Raw genomic sequence first — 19,276 nt, forward strand, 5'->3', positions numbered from 1 at the left:
GAACGTCATGTCTACAGCTGACACAAAGACACGGAAGACAGACAAGACTGTGTTCGAGTGAGACTGGCCACCACAGTCTCTGGTTTGAATACCTGGTCCCCAGTTAGTACAACTGTTTGTGAGGATTAGGACCTTGATGGAGAGCATGTGTCACTGTGGGCGGGCACTTTGAAGTTTCAAAAGCCCCTGCCACTCCCAGTTAGCTCTCACTGTCCTCTGCTTAGGAGTCAAGATGAAAACTCTCAGTGACTGCTCTAGTACCATGCCTGCCTGCCTGTCTGCCTTCTCCCTGCCTCCTGCCTGCCTGCTGCCTGCCTGCTGCCTCCCTGCCGCCTGCCTGCCTCCTGCCTGCCTGCCTGCGTGCCCACCTGCCTCCTGCCTGCCTGCGTGCCGCCACATTCCCTGTCATTATGGTCATGAATTCTAACCCTCTGACACTGGAAGTTGTTTGGTCATGGCATCCTATCATGGCCAGAAAAGTAAGGAAGACGCTTTCACATGTGCACAAAGCTCCATTCTGCTCGCCTTTTCTGTATGCTGCACACAGGCCAGCAAAAAGATCTTTAAGGATGACTCTGAGCACGTGCAAAAAAAAACCCCAAAACATATGCATGGCTTAAATGATCCACATTATAAAAAATGTGCACTGTATTTGTAATTGGAACACTAAGCAAAGAGAAAATAGGGCAGACAAAAAAAAAAGCCAACAACTACTCAAGGAAGAATGGCTCTAAATTTCTCAACAGGACATTAATTTTACTTGTTATATAATTAGTAAGGAAATGGAAAGAAGATGAAATCAAACAGCAATAAAGAAGGTTAATCAGGCAGCTGCACTGAAAAAATCCTCCCTCACAGCTGAGCTCAGTGGTGCACATCTTTAATTTTAGGCAGAGGTGAGCAAAGCTCTGTCACTCAAGGCCAGCCTGGTTTATACTGTGAGCTCCACATAGAAAGATCCTGTCTCAAAAACAAACAAAATTCTACTTTACATTTAAAGATTAATACCACCAATCCTGGATATCACTTTCAGAAAACAGAAAAGACAAAACATCACTCAGTGAGGTAAAGATCAGGTCAGTGTCCCTGGTGGTCACAGAACATTGGCCCATGGACATGTGCACCACCAGCAGCTGATGGTTCCCTTGGGAGGTGAGCTGACTCCGTGTCTGAAATGTCACCAGGCTGTCCACTGTATTAAGAGGTTAAAGGAGGCGCGGCGGCGGCACACATCTTTAATCCCAGCATTCAGGAGGCAAAGGCAGGCAGGTCTCTGTGAGTTCGAGGCCAGCCTGGTCTACAAAGTGAGTCTAGGACAGCCAAGGCTATACAAAGAAACCCTGTCTCGAAAAACAAAAACAAAACAAACAAAAAAGAGGTTAAAGGAGAAAAAAAAGGGCATGATTATATAAAGAAATACTGAAAAGTCACCACTCTCTTATAAGCATAAACCTGAAAACTCTCATTTGGAAGTGACCTATTGAAATAAACATGTTGGGGACTATGGAAATGTATGTGCAAGTTGGGAGCTTCTCCCCCGTCCCAACTCACCCCCGTACCCTGAGACAGGGCTTCTCTGATAAGCAGCCTTGGCTGTCCTAGAACTTTTGTGTACACCAGGCTGGCCTTGAACTCACAGAGATCCACCAGCCTCTGCTTCTGGAGTGCTGGGATTAAAGGTGTGGGTCACCACACCTGGCTAGGGAGCGTCTCTTCTAGGCCTGAGCAGTGCACTCCTAAGTGCACAGGAACTCGTACGTTGATAAACTCCTATGCAGGAAGTCCAGAGAATGAAAATTTGTTAACTTTCTCTTCTCATACCTTAAAAGAGACTGAAAGAAGGGCTATTAATACAGATTTATAGTAATAAAGGAGCAGCTCACAGAGTCACTAATCAAAGATTACAGACTTCCTTATGCCAACAAGTCCAACAATTTCAATAAAACATACATCTTCTTAAAAACAAACAAACAAACAAACAAACAATTTATCAAAACCATCACAAGATAAAGCAGAGATCCAAGTTTGGTTGTATCTTTAATCCCAGCATTCAACAGAGGCAAGCAGATCTGAGTTCAAGGCCAAACAAACAAACAAACCAGCACCAACTGAACGGACTTCAGCTGCCCTCACTGTTAAGACAATCAGAGAGGAAGGCACACCATGTACTCTGTGTGTCAAACTTTAAATGCAGTTACAGTGTTTCTTCAGCCTCACTAAGTCATTTCTGTGGGGAAGGTTTTTAATTCTTATTTTCAACTGTTTGTTCATTTTTTTTCCACACATGGTCTCTGTGTAGCCCTGGCTGTCACTGAAATTGCCTGGTGGACCAGAGCGCCCTCAAACTCAGAGATCCGCCGACCTCCGGAGTACTTGGTTAAAAGCCTGGCCACCACACCCAGATTCTAAGTCATCTTTGATCTTTTCTAGCTGTTCTTTTAAATGCAAAACCTTTCATCTAAGAGAAGAAGTGCTGAGCATTATCTAACTTTAACATATTTACCAAGCACTAAGTGTAGGTGTTATTGTCCTATAATGACTGATAAAGTTACAAAGTACACATCTGGTCGGCACAATGCTGCTACCTGGTTTTGGAGGGTGAACCATTATGCAGACATGCTCAGGGCCATAAGGGGACACGGGACTGCAGCTGGGCAGTCCCACACAGCCCGTGCTACTCACCTCATTCCCATGCTCCAGGTGTGTCCTCTCTGTCACCTCTGGTTGGGCTTCAGGAGCCCCAGAAGAGCTGCCCCGAGAAAGCACAGGCGGCCCAGCCTCACCCAGCCTGGCCTGTGGCACAGGTGTCAGCAGCGAGTCACTCGTGTGGTCTTGCTTCAGGGCCTCTTTATCCTGTTTCAGGAGGTGGGAATGGTGTTTATTTAGGCAAACAATTAAGGAGTTAGAGGCTTAAAGAATCGATTAGCATAAAAATCTAAGCCACAGTTCTGTCTCCTGCAGACTGGGTAGGTTGCACACACCTGTGCTTCCTGGGCATACCTGTACTCAGTGCACCTCCAGACTACACGCTCTGGGCACAACTAACTGAGCTCATCCTAGGCCACCCTGGTGAAGAAACCCAGAGGAGGCGTGACTAGACTCTGCTGTGAGAAACTCCTAGTAATTACTGAACAGAGTATGTAAGTGGCCATAGGCTAGTACCAATCTTAAAAGTACAAGGAAAGTTAAAAAAAAAAAGTATAAGGAAAGTGACAAGAATAAGACATGTGGGCTAGAGAGATGGCTCAGAGGTTAAGAGCACTGCCTAATCTTCCAAAGGTCCTGAGTTCAATTCCCAGCAACCACATGATGGTTCACAACCATCTACAATGAAATCTGCTGCCCTCTTCTGGCCGGCAGGTATTACATGCAGCCAGAACACTATACTAAATAAATAAATCTTTAAAAAAAAAAGAATAAGACATGTGGACAATATATTCAAATGCCACACACTGATGCCTAAAAAGGGCTTCGAGGAATGGAGAGATGGTTCAGCAGTTGACAGCACTGGCTGTTCTTCCAGAGAACTCAGGTTCAATTTCCAGCACCCATATGGCAGCTCACACTATCAATAATCCCAGTTCCAGGGGACCCAATGTGCTGTTCTGGCCTCCAAGGGCATGTGTGTCTGTGTACACATGTGGGCAAAATACACATACACATAGAAGACGGCAATTCTCTTTATAAAGGCTTTAGAGAACATTTACATGGTATAAATGCTCTCAAAATGTTAGGGAGTAAAACAGCTGGCACACAATGCCAAGGAAGTGGTCTGATGTGAGGAGGACAAATGGGCACTTCCTATCCCTTGCAAGCAAATAAGTTCAGTGAATTCAAGCCAAAGAATAATACTACAATAGCCCTGACCTGAGCTACGGGAAGGACAGGAGGAGGACAGGAACCCTGTAAGCACAGGTCAAACAGGAGAATTCAACAAAACAGCAAAACAAACACAAGGAGTGGCGACAGGCAGGTGCCAGTGTCCTGTGGAGACCAAGTTCCCATGAGCACTTCTGAAAAAGTTCACATCTGACGAACTGACGAGAACTCCAGGACTACCCTGCGGGCAGGATTGGGGTCTCACTCAAGCTGCTGACTACTGAATAATATTTCTCTTTGTGTCTTACTTTCTAAGCAACTTTTTAACCTATGATGACAAAAAAAAAAAAACAAACCCCGAAAACTTCTATCTTTAAGTCCTGACTAGAAAAGAAAGAAAGGGGGAGGGGGGATAGGGAGGGAGAACGGATTCTAGGCAACGAGATGGCTGTATCTTGACAAAACCTGCCTGCTGCCCTGAAGCCACTCGGGACATCTGTCCAGGCCTACTACAAGGCCCAGAGTACAAGTCCCTCCCTTAGTCTCATGCCACATGCCCGTACATACCTCTGCGTGTGACCTGACCCACAAAGCCACACGACACACCCATGTTACACCACACCCAGCTTAGTACTTGACCCCGACTAGGACACACAGACCTTTAGTTTGAGTTCTTCCATGGTTTTTTTCTGCTTTTCCAGCTCTTCCTGGAGCTCGGCCATTTGCCTCTGTATGTTGATATTGGCCTCCTCAAGGCGTTTAATTTCTTCTTGTTGTATTAACAATTGTTGATCTGCAAGATCTTTCTTTATGATCAGTTCATTAAACCCATCTAATTTTTCTCTCAATTTTTCTTGTAACAATTCCACCTAAACATAAAAACAAATGTATAAGGAACCAGACAGACAGATTTTAAAAAAAAATTCTTCCAGCTGGGTGGTAGCACACGCCTATAATCCCAGCACTAGGGAGGCAGAGGCCAGCTTGGTCTACAAAGTGAGGACAGAACAGCCAAGGCTACACAGAGAAATCCTGTCTCCAAAAACCAAAAAATAACAAAATAAAAAAATATTTCAAATAAAGCAGTCAATAACAAAACCAACTAACAACTGCTCTCTTGTTTCCAGTCTCAGTGCTCTGTGAGACCTGCAGGCAGATCAGAGCAGACTGTTGAAGAAGACATTCTCTCTTGAGGAGAGCAAATAACCCCCGAACAAAATGAAACCCCAAATGCATTAGTAAAACAAAACTTATTTTGACAGAAAAGAATGGAACACTACTTCAGTAGTTAAAATAAAAAGAGTGCGACAAGGAAGAACCTACGAGAAATAACAAGACTGAAAAAAACCCAGTCTTAAGAGGTAACACATAATTTCAGTTATAGAATAGGAGCCTGAGCCTCCGTGCTACATCCCACAGCCTGAATCAGGGCTCGCCTCCCTTCAGCTCTTCCTGGAAGCATCAAGGGGGCCGTGACCTTGTGACGTGACAGCTCGCTATTTATGACACCTGGCTCTTCATGCGTCAATGCTGAACTGCATCCTGCCACCCCTACAGGGCTGCACAGTTCTGTATTTCTCTGTTCAAGGGACTCTGAGTGCCCAAACTAGGCTGCCCTGCTGCTCACCTCACCCTCTCAGGACGGCTCCCTGGGCTAGGCCGCCCTGCTGCTCACCTCACCCTCTCAGGACGGCTCCCGGGCTAGGCCGCTCTGCTGCTCACCTCACCCTCTCAGGACGGCTCCCTGGGCTAGGCCGCCCTGCTGCTCACCTCACCCTCTCAGGACGGCTCCTGGGCTAGGCCACCCTGCTGCTCACCTCACCCTCTCAGGACGGCTCCCGGGCTAGGCCGCTCTGCTGCTCACCTCACCCTCTCAGGACAGGTCCTCAGGCTAGGCTGCTCTCCTGCTCATCTCACCCTCTCAGGACGGCTCCCGGGCTAGGCTGCTCTGCTGCTCACCTCACCCTCTCAGGACGGCTCCCTGGGCTAGGCTACTCTGCTGCTCACCTCACTCTCAGGACAGCACCTCACCTACTTATTCTCACTCTTTTTTAAAAAAGTTTTTCAGATTTTTTAAAATGTGAATATGCATGTTTTCCCCGTATGTATGTAAGTACATCACAGGTGTGTGTGTGCCTGGGTCAAAAGAGGGTGTTGAATCTTCTGGAACTGGAGTTACAAATGGTTATGAGCCACCAGGTACAACATCTTATTCTCACCCTTAAATTAAAAAAAAAAAAAAAAAAGAGGGGGCCGGAGGAATGGCGCAGTAGTTAAAAGCATTGGCTACTTTTCCTGAGGACCCAGGTTCAATTCCTAGCAGCCACATGGTGGCTCACACTGTCTGTAACTCCAGTTCCAGGGGATCTGATACCCTCACTCAGATACACATGCAGGCAAAACACCAATGTATATAACATAAAAATCATTTAAAAGATTAAAAAAAGAATTGCAGGAAAAAGGGGAAGCGGGGGTGGGCGCAGGCAGGCAGAGGTAGAGGCAGGTGAATCTGGGAGTTCAAAGCAAGCCTAGTGGGTTCCAGGACAGCCAGGGTTATTTCTCAAGAAAAAAAAAAGAAAGGAATGAAGAAAGAAAGAAGGAAGGAATAAAGGACAGAAGGAAGGGAAGGAAAGAAAGAAATTAAAAAGATAAAGAAAAAATTTTAATTTATATATTGCATGTGTATGGATGTTTGCACCACATGCATGCAGTGCCCATGGAGGCCAGAAGAGGGCATCAGATTCCCCTGGAACTGTAAAGGATGGTTAGTTGTGAGCTGTCTCAAGGACGCTGGGAACTGAACCCGTGTCCTCTGGAGGAGCAGCCGTTTTCCAGCCCTTATTCTCACGCTTACTGAAGGTCCTCCCTAGCATCTGAATGAAAGCCTCTCCCTCCCTCTCAAGTCCCAGAGCGCTTAGTCTCCATATATCATCCCCATATACTTGTCTGATGCTGTCTCTCGCACCTGGAGACCCCATCATGGCCTTGAAACCCACCCACTGTATTCAATGTCAACCCCAAGGGGAATTATGTGTTATGTGTCAACGTCCTTTCTGGTTCACCGGCTGCAGTTCACGTTTTATACTCAACATGTAATTCTATGGAAACAAACTTATGGGAAGGGATCAGGAGGCCCACAGCATCCCTTCAGTACAGGGCTGAGGAGCAGGACTCTGGCTCAACAGAGACCTGGGTCTACTCCTCACGACTGCATGGGAACCCATTCTTTCCTTGAAATGAGTTTAATTTTTAAAAAGCATTAATCAAATCAACCACAGCTACCTGGGAGAAGGGGTTGCAGACCGCCACAGCCCCAAACGAAAGCACAAAGAGCGAGCAAGCAGCAGGGCGGGCGCGCACAGCCCCAAGCCACCATGCAGGGTGAGAGAAAGCTGTGCTAGGAAGCTGCAAGCCATCCGCGGACAGAAGGGACCAAAGCAGAGAGATGCCGCCGTCATCCTACCTCCTCATCTAGCTGTGCACTCTGCTGGTTCCACATCCGCGGGAGGCAAAATGTAAAGAAGAGGAAAGCTTTACAATGTTGCAGTAGACAGCTACCCACAGATGTGGGGCACAGCAGCCTGGCCTACCTGGCTGTCGTGGGGCCCGGGAGGCCGTGGCCGGGCTGCCTGGCGGAGCTGCCCCTCCAGCCGCTGGATCTCCTGCTGGAACTCTTCACGCTCGTGCTCCCGCTCAGCAGCCTGCTCCTACAACCGGAAGCCTCATGTGAGGACCATACTTTGGGGGTGGGGGGGGACATGTGACAAAGCCGAGGAATGAGGCTCCACCCGCATATCACACGTGTCGCTGACCTAGTAACAGCACCCCCGTCTTTGCTGTGATCAATTTTTCAAAGCGGGGCTCAGGGAAGTAATCTAACAAAAAACTGCAAAGGAGACAGATCTCTGGCGAAGTCACAGCGTTTTGAAACTGTTGGGTAAGAAGCCACCGTAAAGACAGAGATGGCTTTGCCTTCTGTAGAAACAGGCTTACAGACACTTCCTAGGAAGCAAGCACACAGCTGGACTGCCAGAGGTTTCTCCAAAGACCATAGGGGGAAATATGGCTCTAGGAGATGCCAGAATATTCACTCAGAATCACCTTCACAAAATGCAGGCATGATGCAAGCAGCCACCACAGTCAAGGTGACAAGGCCGTTTATCTGAGTAAGCCTTGCACAGCCAGCCTGCAACATGACAGTGTGGAAGAAGCCATTCCTGCTCTAAGACGTTTTAGTGATGTGAACAAAAGAACTTCTTACGTCCATGAACTGTCGCTGGCTACGTAAATGCTTGTCTAGGGCAGCCAGCTGCTGCTTCAGGGTGGCCACTTCCTCGGCCCACTGGGCACAGCCCCCGTGCTGCACAAGTTGGTCCTCCAACTCCGACTCCAAGACTCGCATCTGGGAGAGCATGGTGGCGCGGTCCTTCTCAGACTGCTTCCTGGCCTCCCACTGGTCTCTGGTAAGAGCTTCCACTTCCTTCTGCAGTGCTGGGGATGCCAAGCAAAGAGACATGGAGTCTTCCTCCCTCACGGCATGGACTGCACCAAGGAGGGCTCGTGAAACATGAACGGTGATTTGTCAGTGCCAGGCCCTGGCAGACTGCTAACGGGACCCCAAAACCAACGGCAGAGGACTACTCAGGAAAGAGCAGTCACATCAGCTGCCCTCTGAGGTTCTGGCACAATCCCTGGGGAAATGCCAAGCCTCATCTCTTCTCCCAAACCCTTGCCTCTGCAGAGTTGTAACAACGGAGGCCTGAGCCAGCCTGTGTCCCCACAGGCTTTGAGCCCACATCCTCACACACCTACCACTCTGTAAGATGACCTGGGAAAGTACAACTTACTTCTGAAAACAAAATCCACACCTTTTAGTTTAAAACGGGCTAAAATTTGATGCCTAACATGAGTGTGTCCGAAAGCCAGGAGTAGTGGTACAAGCCTTTAATCCCACCACTTGGGAGGCAGAGGCAGGTGAAAGCGTCTAAGTTCAAGGCTAGCCTGGTCTACAGAGAGTTCCAAGACATCCAGGATTACATAGGAAGACCCTGTCGCAATCAGCGATATGCCATAACATTCTGAAATTGTTGTCTGCATGTGCAGTCTCCAACTTGGAAGCCAGCGTGAGTTAAAGCCTCACCCTGCTGACAGCTTAGTGCGGAGGGGAGCCAGCGGCTCCGGAGAGCAGTGTCAGGACTGTGACGGATCTCGGAAAAGACAAACAGCAATTACTAAACCAAAACCTGGTTTAAATAACTAGAGTTAGGGTTTGCACATTGGTCCCCTGGAAAATCCAGGTTCAAACTTACTTGCCAATGTGAAGTCGCTCTGAGAGGGCCTCTGGGATATAAATACCCTCACGGATGAGTTTCCCTCCAAGAGGAAGAGAGGGTCCCTCTCTTGGCTCCTCAGCTTTGTGCCACAGGCATCCAAGGCACCATCTTGGAAGAGGGCCGTGGCTTTGGAGGCACACACCTGCCAGCACCTTGGACATGCTGGCCTCCAGACACCAGTCTCTATTGGTTACAAGTTACCCAAGCCAGAGCTGGGGTGATGGTGAGGGCCTGTCGCCCGTGTTGCAGGTGCCAGGTCTGATCACTAGTACCGCAAAATAAGCACAGGGATAATAACTCATCCTTAAGGGCTTCAACAATGCGACTGAAGTAAGGCACTAACAGAGGGCCCCATCTAAACTGTCAAGCTACAGATCAGCAAGCCTCTGGAACAAAAGGTTCACTAGTGACCAACCCTGAGTGATTAGCAAAAGGCAGAAATATGAATTTAATTAATTAATTAATATTTTTGAGGCAGGGTTTCTCTGCAGCCCTGAGTGTCCACTCTATAGACCAGGCTGGCCTGGGGCTCAGACATCCACCTGCCTCTGCTTCCCAAGAGCTAGGATTAAAGGCGTGCGCAACCGTCCCGACGAATTTCATAAATTCTTACTTTCATTTTACGAGCACTCAAAACTCAATCTTTCCTGACAAACCATTACCATGAATGTAACATTCTCAACAAATGTCATGCTTGGAAGTCAGCAGTTATAGTAACCTGTCCTCGAGCATGCAGTTATAACAATGCCATTTACAAACTGTCATTAAGGGAAAGGATTTAAGCTTGGCCAGCAGGCACTATCTTGTCATGAAGAAACACACAGGCCCCTTTAAGGCCCGATGACAGCACGTTCCATGTCACCTCAGTGGGGGGCCATGGCTTGGGAGGGGGGCTGTTGAGAGGGGATCTGATAGGAAGTCAAACAAGGCGTAGAGCCAGAGGCAGGCAGGCAGGCCCAGCCCCTCCCCAGTGCCCGGAGCGCTGTACAGGGACCTGACCCAACAAACAGCATAACGGTCACAAAGTATCAATTCTTGCCAAAACAGCACAGACAGGACTTGCAACTGTGGAAGTCATCAGAGAAAGTGTAAATATCACTGGAACATTAAAACGGGACAGTTCTGCCAGTTTTTATGAATAGTTATTAAAGGTTATAGTATCATTCAACAATTTGCCACAAGCGCTCTGAAGTATTTTTTCCTCTTAGTAAGGTGAAAGATCTGATGCAAACATCATGCAGCTCGCACTCTCTACAGACCTGCATCCTTGTGTGCTGCAGGGACGGGAGCACCTACAATAGGAAAGAAAGCATCACAGAGAGGGAAGCCAGACCCACACCCGGAACCAGAGAGTAAGCAAAAGCCAGCAAGCAGCTTTCCGGCAGCATGACATCGCTGGCTGCCCTCAAGTGGGCATGGAGCCTAGTACCCAGGGAGTTCAGGAGTTCGTTTCAGAGAAAGCAGGGAAAGATGAGACTACCCACAAAGCAGCCACAACATACGCCTAAAAAAATAAAGAAATACCCAAGAGAAATGAGGCCGCATGGAATTCTCAAGGGCCCTGGGACCGCTGGTGGCTTGAGGTAAGCTCAGGCAGCCTGTGGCCAGGGAAGGGTGAGGAAGGGTAAAGAAGCAAGCGAAAATTAAGGTTGGGTAACCTATCTCAAGTGAGTTCCAGCCTAGAAGACCCCAGAGAAGTTCCAAGAGCTTGCCAGTGACAAAGCCCAATGGAGAAATGGAGAAGAGATTTCCTGAGAGCAGAAGGCCAAAGACATGTCCTTGTGCTGGCCCAACCTCATGCTGGGTCTCTGACTGGAACACATAGGCACGACCCAGGCAAAGTGCTGCCCAGAACATCAGGCCACACTCTGGTGACTGCCAGAGACAAAGATGTAGGGGAAGAGCAGTGGCAGCCCCAAAAGATTCCCAGAGAAACCCAGAGTAGGCATGTGGGCCACTTCGCGAGGCTGCCCAACAGCCCATGGCCTCTGGGACTTGGGACTCTACCTGCTACATCATGGGCAAGAGAACACAAGGTGTCCAGGGACAGGATTCGGGCACAGGGTGTGGCAAGAAGGGGCCAGCCCTTGAGAACTGTTCCAGAACAGAAAAGGAGACCTAACAAACAGTAAGACGCTTCACTGAATGGACCGTGAACAGCGAGCTCAGCTACATGATGGAGACAGAGGGAAGCACCCTGCAAAGCAGGCTGCAGCGATGCTTACGGCCTCAGGCATCAAGGAGGAGACCGGGGAGCAAGGGTCCCGCTGGCCCAGCTATTTCCCACACAAAGGAAAACCGAAAATAAAGGTGTGGAGAAACGTATGGGAAAAGAAGACACAGAGGGCAAGGCACACACAGAAGTGGAAGTGTTCCTGACAAATCCAAAATAATCTGTTAAGTCACTATAGGTTTCTTGTTTAATCCATTTTCATTTTAAACATTTACAGCTAAAATACCTAAAAAAAAAAAAAAAATGGCTGGACATGGTGGCATGCTATAATCCCAGCACTCAGGACTCTGAGACAGGAAGACAGCTAAAAGGCTAGCCTGGGCAACGCAGTAAGACCCTACATCTCCAGGAAATAAAAAGATCTGATGAAAGTATGTGATGGTTTAAATCTTTGATGTTTCCTCAAAAGCTCCTACGTGGACAGGCGTGGTCCCAAATACAGCTGTATTCTGCATTGGGGCCTCTGGGAGAGGCTGTATTTGACACTCTGGCCTCATCAGTAGATGAACCCTTTGGTAGAGTCACAGCCCTTTGGGGCTGAGAGCTTTGCTATAAAAAGGAGAGTGCTCTCTTTCCTCCCTGACTGCAGTGAAGTGAGCAGCCTTCCTCTGTTACACATTCCCACTATGACAGGCTGCCTTCTCTGCAGGCCCAAAACCCAGTGGGCCAAGTACTCATGTCTGAAACCTCCAAGACCATGAGCCAGAAGAAACTTTCCCTCATTTAAGCTGTTTATCTCAGCAACGTTGTTATAGCAACCCCAAGGCAGCTGGCACAGATGACCTACTTAACAAAACTAACACCAGACATTTCCTTTTCCAGACCTTGATATATTTAACCAGCTGTCCTAATGGCATGTCCTTCCCCTAGAGGCACAGCTCATTAGCAATGTCATTCAAGACCACCTCCCTCTGGACCACTGCACGACAGCTGGATGCTGCATCCTACCCAGGTGTCCTTCCTGAGGCCTGCGCTTGCCATAAAACATGCCACACAATCGTGGAACTTTCCAGACACACCTTGCTTTTTCTGCATTTCTGTCTCTGCAAAGGCCAGGTTTCCATGCAAGTGGGGATCAGCCGCTGCACCCCCAACCCCATTCAGCCTTCCACGAGCCACATTTCTCACCAGCTTCTCTTTCTTTTCCTTCATTAGTCAAAGTTTCCTTCTGGTTCCACAAGAGCGAATTTTCCTCCTTCAGAGTAACCAGCTCCCGGGCGGCTTGCTGCAGCTGCTCCCGCAGGCTCTCCAGCTCCAGGATCAGCTGCTGTTCCGACTCCTCCTTTCTGCCCAGTGCCTCCTGCAGATCGGCTTTCTCCACCTTGAAGCCTTCCAGGAGACCTAAAAGACAGGCCAAGTGCAGCGAGGCACGCCAACCCACCAACCCGTGGGCACGGATGACAGAGACCTCTGGGGGCCCTGGACAAAACATTGCTGTGGCTTGTACTGGAAGGTCAGAGCAGGTCCCTCCTGGAGAGGAGGCTGGGGTGAACAACCCTCAGGGAAGGAGGCTGCTTCTCCACACAAGGCCTCATCCCTGACGAGAACTACACAACAGCAAGCCCACTCATCTGTGCAGTGGCGCCGGACAGCATCCGTGTGACAGAATGGCCAGGGCAGAGCAAGGCACCACCTGATGGCTGAGAGATGGCGTGCCAACAATACTCCTGTGACACTGACTCACAACAGTCATTCCAGAGCCTTCTATAGCACACCGAGTGACAGCAGGCATTCCGGGGCCCTGTATAGCCCACAAACAGGCCCATCACCAACATGGGTTCCCTGAACAACTTACAAATAAAACTGTCTCTGAGGGGCAGAGCTGGTACCTCGCCCTGACAAGGTCTGCTTAGGCATTCTGCTGTGAAGGCCCTGCTTCTCTCACTTCCCGCTGGAAGGTCATTATCTGCGTCCGTGCCTAGCAGGGTCGAGGCAGGATGCCACCCCTAGCCACACAGTGTGCCACTCACCCTCTGCTGTGTGCAACTCCAGTACCAGCCCATCCTTGGCCGCACTCTCCTCCTTCAGGCGTTCCAGCAGCTCCTGCTGCTTCTGCATCGCCTGCGCCATCCCCTCATTCCGATGACGGAACTCTTTCTCAATACAACAGTGGAGCCGGCGTGCTTCCTCCAGCTGTTGAAATACATTTGAGAATCACAACTACATATAAAAAAAATACAGAGAGTATGAAGAGGAGGAGGAAGGGGAGGGAAGAGGAGCAGGGGGAGGGAAGGGGAGCTTAAGTTAGCATCAGTAGAATTCTAACATGCTGAGAGCCCAGGGTCATCGCCAGCAAAGCTGGTGCTGAGGGACAGTGCCATGGCAACAGAGCAGTGTCTGTAAGGCTAACAGTTCCTCCTCAGGCATCCCCTCCTAGCAGCTGTGTCTCATCTAGGGCTTCCAGGACACCTACAGGCCTAAATAGGCCTCTATATGCAAAGTACCTACACAGCAGCCGGGCCCAGCAATGGTTCACACAGAAACACTTACTTTGTTAACGGCTAAGCTAACTTCAGAAACAAGAATCTCATTTATTGCTTTCCCCATCTTCATATTTCTATTTCATACCATTTCCAATTACCTACAAGGTTCTAAGAAATTAACAAAAATATCCACTTCTTAGTGATAATCTCCAAATATAAACCATTAGTATGCAATAAAGTAAAAAAAGTGGATTTGCAGGTTTTGGTTGTTGTTGGTTTTTATTTTAAAGCAAGGTCTCACTATAGCCTTGACTGGCCTGGAAATTGCTAGCAGACCAGGCTGGTTTCCCAAGTGCTGGGATTGAAAGTATGTGCTGCTTTTGAGACAGGCTCTTATCCAGCCTATGAAACAGAAAATGACCTCAAACCCCTGATCCTTCTGTCTCTACCTCCTGAGTGCCAGGATTACAGGCACGGGCCACCATGGCCACTTGATACAGCACTGAGGATTACCCGGGGGCTTGACCAATGGACCATACCCACAGTGCAGAGCTGCGTTCTGTCGCAGTTATATGAACCGCGATCCTAGCTGTCACTCTCACCGGACGCTTCCTTGATAATTTTAGTCCAGAGAGAATGCGGCTAGAGAAGTTTATGTGAAAGCGTGCTCAGCACAAACAGATTAAAGTCAGCAAGGGAAAGCGAACAGCGCCCAGAAAAGATTGGGGGTTCTGCCTCTAAACACCCAGCGGAAGAAGGGATCCTGGGAACACCATGGATTCGGGTCAGGCTACTCACTGTAGCCTGGGGGCTGGAAGGAGAATTAGAAACACCAAAGAGACAGTGGGAACAGAAGCATCCATCCAGCTGCTCCAGGGCTGGGGCCTCACCTGTTTGGAAGAGTCCAACGCCATCTCCAGGAGGCCATCCACAGCCGTGCTGAGGCTCTGGTAGACTGTCCTAATCGGCTGCTCGCACTCCAGGGCATTTGCAGGGCTCAGGAAAAAGCTTTCACATACATGACTGCTAATTTCAGACACTGACGATGTCTCTGCCCCTTCAGGTAAAGTTCTGTCCACCTCTAGGAGACCCTCGTCAGACCACATATCGCCAAGGGCTGCAGCTGCAAGATAAACAAACGCAGATACCCACATCCTCGCTTGGCGAGCTTGCTACCCAGTTAGGACTGACCTGGGGAGCATGTGTGCAAGTGTGTGTGTGTGTGTGTGTGTGTGTGCGCGCGCGCGCATGCACAAGATGTGGGAATGGGGGAGACACACAACTCACTTCCTTAGCAAAAATAGCAACCAATGCTGAGGACCAGATAATTTTCCTAGGCCTGATCCTTGTCCTCCCAGAGCATGAGAACTGACAGGGAACAAAGCTGCTGAGGGCGTTCTCTACCCTGGGAAGATGGACCGTAGCAGGCAGCCCATCTTGGTGCATTTACCTGCTAACTGGGCATCGCTCGTATCTGTAGCATCCACATGGTCCAGGAGGAACCCCACACGCTCACTGATTCGGCTCTTTAGGGTCACAGCTGCCTTCAGAGTTTCTCCAAACAAATCAAGCAGTCTTCTCAGAGCATCTCGGAGTACTTTCCTAAGATAGGAAACAACTGTCTGTCATCAGAGCCATTCTTGGCCCTTCACAAAATGCCAATCACATGTCCACAAATGTCAAGTAGAGTCCAAAGTCCCAAAACAATGTCACAAAGGTCACCATTCTCTGACCTTGACACTAAACTAACACAAGAAATGCCTTTTTTTTATTTTTTATTTTTATTTTTTGAGGAGTGGTAATTGCAGGGAACACAATAGGACTTGATACTCTGGTAAAATGTGAAGAGCTGTTAAAATGTCAGGTATAGATAATTAAGTCTTTAAGAGTAGAGAGCAACATGGTGGGCGTTTCCAAGCCCCAGATGTCAATGTGCACAGAAGCCCCACAGAAGGCAGTGTGCAGTGTGCTGTAGGGAAGCAGCGGTGTGCAGTGTGCTGTAGGGAAGCAGCAGTGTGCAGTGTGCTGTAGGGAAGCAGCGGTGTGCAGTGTGCTGTAGGGAAGCAGCGGTGTGCAGTGTGCTGTAGGGAAGCAGCAGTGTGCAGTGTGCTGTAGGGAAGCAGCAGTGTGCTGTAGGGAAGCAGCGGTGTGCAGTGTGCTGTAGGGAAGCAGCGGTGTGCAGTGTGCTGTAGGGAAGCAGCAGTGTGCTGTAGGGAAGCAGCAGTGTGCAGTGTGCTGTAGGGAAGCAGCAGTATGCAGTGTGCTGTAGGGAAGCAGCGGTGTGCAGTGTGCTGTAGGGAAGCAGCAGTGTGCAGTGTGCTGTAGGGAAGCAGCGGTGTGCAGTGTGCTATAGGGAAGCAGCAGTGTGCAGTGTGCTGTAGGGAAGCAGCAGTGTGCAGTGTGCTGTAGGGAAGCAGCAGTGTGCAGTGTGCTGTAGGGAAGCAGCGGTGTGCAGTGTGCTGTAGGGAAGCAGCGGTGTGCAGTGTGCTGTAGGGAAGCAGCGGTGTGCAGTGTGCTGTAGGGAAGCAGCAGTGTGCAGTGTGCTGTAGGGAAGCAGCAGTGTGCAGTGTGCAGTGTGCCATAAGGAAGCAGCAGGGGGCAGGGGAGCTCTGACCCTTCGCTCTGAGCCTGCTCCGCGTCAGCCCTGAGCATGCAGATGAGTGTAGCACCCTCCTGGTTCTCGCGCTCCCTCCTCTGCTGCAGCCGCTCCAGCTCTGCTCGGCAATCTTCGACTTCCCGACTCAGGGACAAGACCTGGCCTTTCAGCTGTTGAGAGGAAGTGCCAAATCTCAGTTAAAGCAAGTTGATCAAATCAAGTAAGTGCTGGAAAGTTCCATCACAGTCTTTATATTACACTTAATAGAAAATAACAAATGAGCCTTTAGTCCCATCACTTGGGAGGCAGAGGCAGGCAGATCTCTGTGAGTTCAAGGACAGCCTGGTCTACATAGGGAGTCCAGGACATCCAAGGCTACACAGAGAAATCCTGTTTCAAAAAACAAAACAAGCTGGCCGTGATGGTGCACACCTTTAATTCCAGCACTTGAGAGGCAGAGGCTGGCGCATTGCTGTGAGTTCAAGGCCAGCCTGGTCTACACAGTGAGTCCAGGACAGCCAAGGCTAACACCAAGAAACCCTGTCTCAAAAAACCAAAACCAAAACCAAAACAAACAAACAAAAGAAAAAATAACAAATAGGGAACTCGAGGGCGATCAGAGGTCCACGTACTATTTTTCTTCATCATTTATTACTTGCCAAAGAAATATATATAAAGAATTTCTACTTATCCCTAATACTAGGATAATATAAGGGCAGATTCATTCACAAATAACAATTCAAAATAAAAATCCCTGTGCCTAGTCATTCATAATGGAATCAGTCACCATTCAGACCCAGATCCATCTGACCTGTTTCTCTTCAAAAACGAAGGCAAGCCTAGGTGGTGATCCCAGCACTTAGGAGGCAGAGGCAGGAGGATCTCTGAGTCTGAGGCCAGCTTAGTCTACATAGTACCAAGGTTACGCAGAGAGACACCGACTCAAAAGAACAAAAACAAACAAGCAAAACTAAACAAAAAACAAAAACACAACAAAACAAACAAAAACCGAGAGGCTCGCTGTCTCGCCTGGTCAGGACAGGTAGCGGGTAGACTGGCTTTTGCTGTTGCTGGCTGCGTGGGTTTCCTATGCTGTCCGTAGCCACAAACCCCCAACAATCTGGTGTAGCTTACACGGGAAAGATAGCAGCCATAGCACCCTTAAGCCAAGGGTCTTTGGCCTGGGCCAGCTGTGACTGACTGAATTTCCAAGAGCCCAGGAGTCTGCTGACATAAACACGGGCATCCTCCAGTTGAGAGAGAAAGGTACAAAGGAAAGCATGACTCCCACACACAAACGCCTGTGGAGACACCAGGCATCTTCCTCTGACCATCAGAAGCTCCCCTCCACCCCCACCCTCAGTGCACATCCACATCTGTCTCAGGGCAGAGACCAGCTGACGATGGCGCTGACATGCTCCAACACGAGGAGCCGAAGGCCAGAGGCCTCCATGCAAGTAGAGCAGCTGTGTGCACTGCGCAGCACCAAGCTGCCGCGTACCTACCCATGACATGAAAGTGCCACAGCAGGTCACAGCTGGGCCAACAGCCCGAGAGAGGTCAACAACCTAGAAAGCACAAAAATTAGACAGGCTATGCTAGAGAGATGGTACAGCAGTTAAAAGCATCTGGGCAGTCGTGAGGATGGAGTTCAGATCTCAGCACGCTAACAAGTCGGGTGTTCTGAACAACCTATCATAAACCCGGCTTCAGGAGGGTTAGACAGGAGGGTCACAAGGCCCCTGTGGCTTCCGGTCTAGCTGAGAAAACAGGAGCTCAGGTTCAAGTAAATATCCTGCCTCAAAAGAATAGGTAGAGAGTGATGGAAAAGTGCATTTAACACCTCCTGGCCACTGTGCGCGCGCACACACACACACACACACACAAATATAAATCTTTAAAAAGATAGAAAGGAAGGAAGGAAAGCGGTCCAGACTAAGAAAGAGTGTAATAAATTCTATATCAACTTAGTGTCAGTGGAGAGACCACAAAAATACAGATTCTGTAAAGCCAATGGAAGAGTCAGGCTAATATGTAAAGTAAGAAGCAGGAAAGGTTTCAAGATAGGAAACTATGATCAAGAGGCAGAACATGAACAGCACCACACCGAGCGCTACCAGCACGTGAAGCTACGTCCTAGACAGTGTAAGGCAGAACTGCTGGTGAGCAGTAGACACCTGGTGCATGCATGTTTGCACCTATGAGTGGCCCTGCCGGTGGCTGTAACCATGACTAGTGGCTGGCATTCTCACAGAGCTTTGTCTGCCTGCTAATCTCAATCCATCCACTCACATTTGGGCTGTTGGGGCTAAGAGACCACCAGCAACATTTATCAGGATAAGAAGTACAAGCAAATATCTTAGTAAAACTGGATTTTAAAAAGAAAGGTGCCCCCCCCCCCACTGGATGTGGTAGTCCATGCCTTTGATCCAGCACCCGGAAAGCAGAGGTGGATCGCTGTGAGTTCGAGGGCAGCCTGGTCTACAAGTGAGTCCAGGACAGCCAAGGCTACACAGAGAAACTGTCTTGAAAAACCAAAAAGAAAAGAAAGGCCAAGGATAGAAACTACACCTATAACCCTAGCACTGACGTGTCTATGGGAGCTCTAGGCCAGCCTGGACCAGGTGACATATCCTATCTTGGGGGGGGGGGGTGGAAAGGAAGCAAGAGCTAAACAACTAAAAAAGGATGGAAGGAACAAGCAGGCTGTATAAGCAGAGAAAAATCACCTCACAGATTATGCAGCTTTGAAAGGGATCACTGCAGTCACACTCGATTTCATGGTAGATGACTGAGTAAATTCACTCTGACCGTATGAAAGAACCATGTTTTAGGGCTGGAAACTGGTTTGTTAGCATTTATCATACAGGTG

General features: G+C 49.0%; 1 protein-coding gene across 9 annotated transcripts in view; it reads right to left on the minus strand.

Moving 5' to 3' along the window:
• PCNT (pericentrin) overlaps nucleotides 1-19,276 on the minus strand; it is a 99,808-nt gene that overhangs the window by 43,716 nt on the left and 36,816 nt on the right. For 5 of the 9 annotated variants that reach the window (XM_084752421.1, XM_084752426.1, XM_084752422.1 and 2 more), the window contains 11 exons: nucleotides 17,910-17,972; nucleotides 16,423-16,574; nucleotides 15,259-15,410; nucleotides 14,699-14,931; nucleotides 13,356-13,518; nucleotides 12,514-12,726; nucleotides 8,081-8,310; nucleotides 7,410-7,526; nucleotides 7,283-7,306; nucleotides 4,479-4,688; nucleotides 2,683-2,853 (listed from right to left, as the gene is read on the minus strand). In XM_084752421.1, coding sequence (XP_084608547.1) covers nucleotides 2,683-2,853; nucleotides 4,479-4,688; nucleotides 7,283-7,306; nucleotides 7,410-7,526; nucleotides 8,081-8,310; nucleotides 12,514-12,726; nucleotides 13,356-13,518; nucleotides 14,699-14,931; nucleotides 15,259-15,410; nucleotides 16,423-16,574; nucleotides 17,910-17,972 — 1,728 coding nt within the window. The remainder of the gene's footprint in view (nucleotides 1-2,682; nucleotides 2,854-4,478; nucleotides 4,689-7,282; nucleotides 7,307-7,409; nucleotides 7,527-8,080; nucleotides 8,311-12,513; nucleotides 12,727-13,355; nucleotides 13,519-14,698; nucleotides 14,932-15,258; nucleotides 15,411-16,422; nucleotides 16,575-17,909; nucleotides 17,973-19,276) is intronic. The other 4 variants (XM_084752420.1, XM_084752425.1, XM_084752424.1 and 1 more) reach the window with 4 other exon arrangements.

The sequence above is a fragment of the Acomys minous genome (genome assembly GCF_964271855.1).
Source record: "Acomys minous genome assembly, chromosome: 13".
NCBI lineage: Eukaryota > Metazoa > Chordata > Mammalia > Rodentia > Muridae > Acomys > Acomys minous.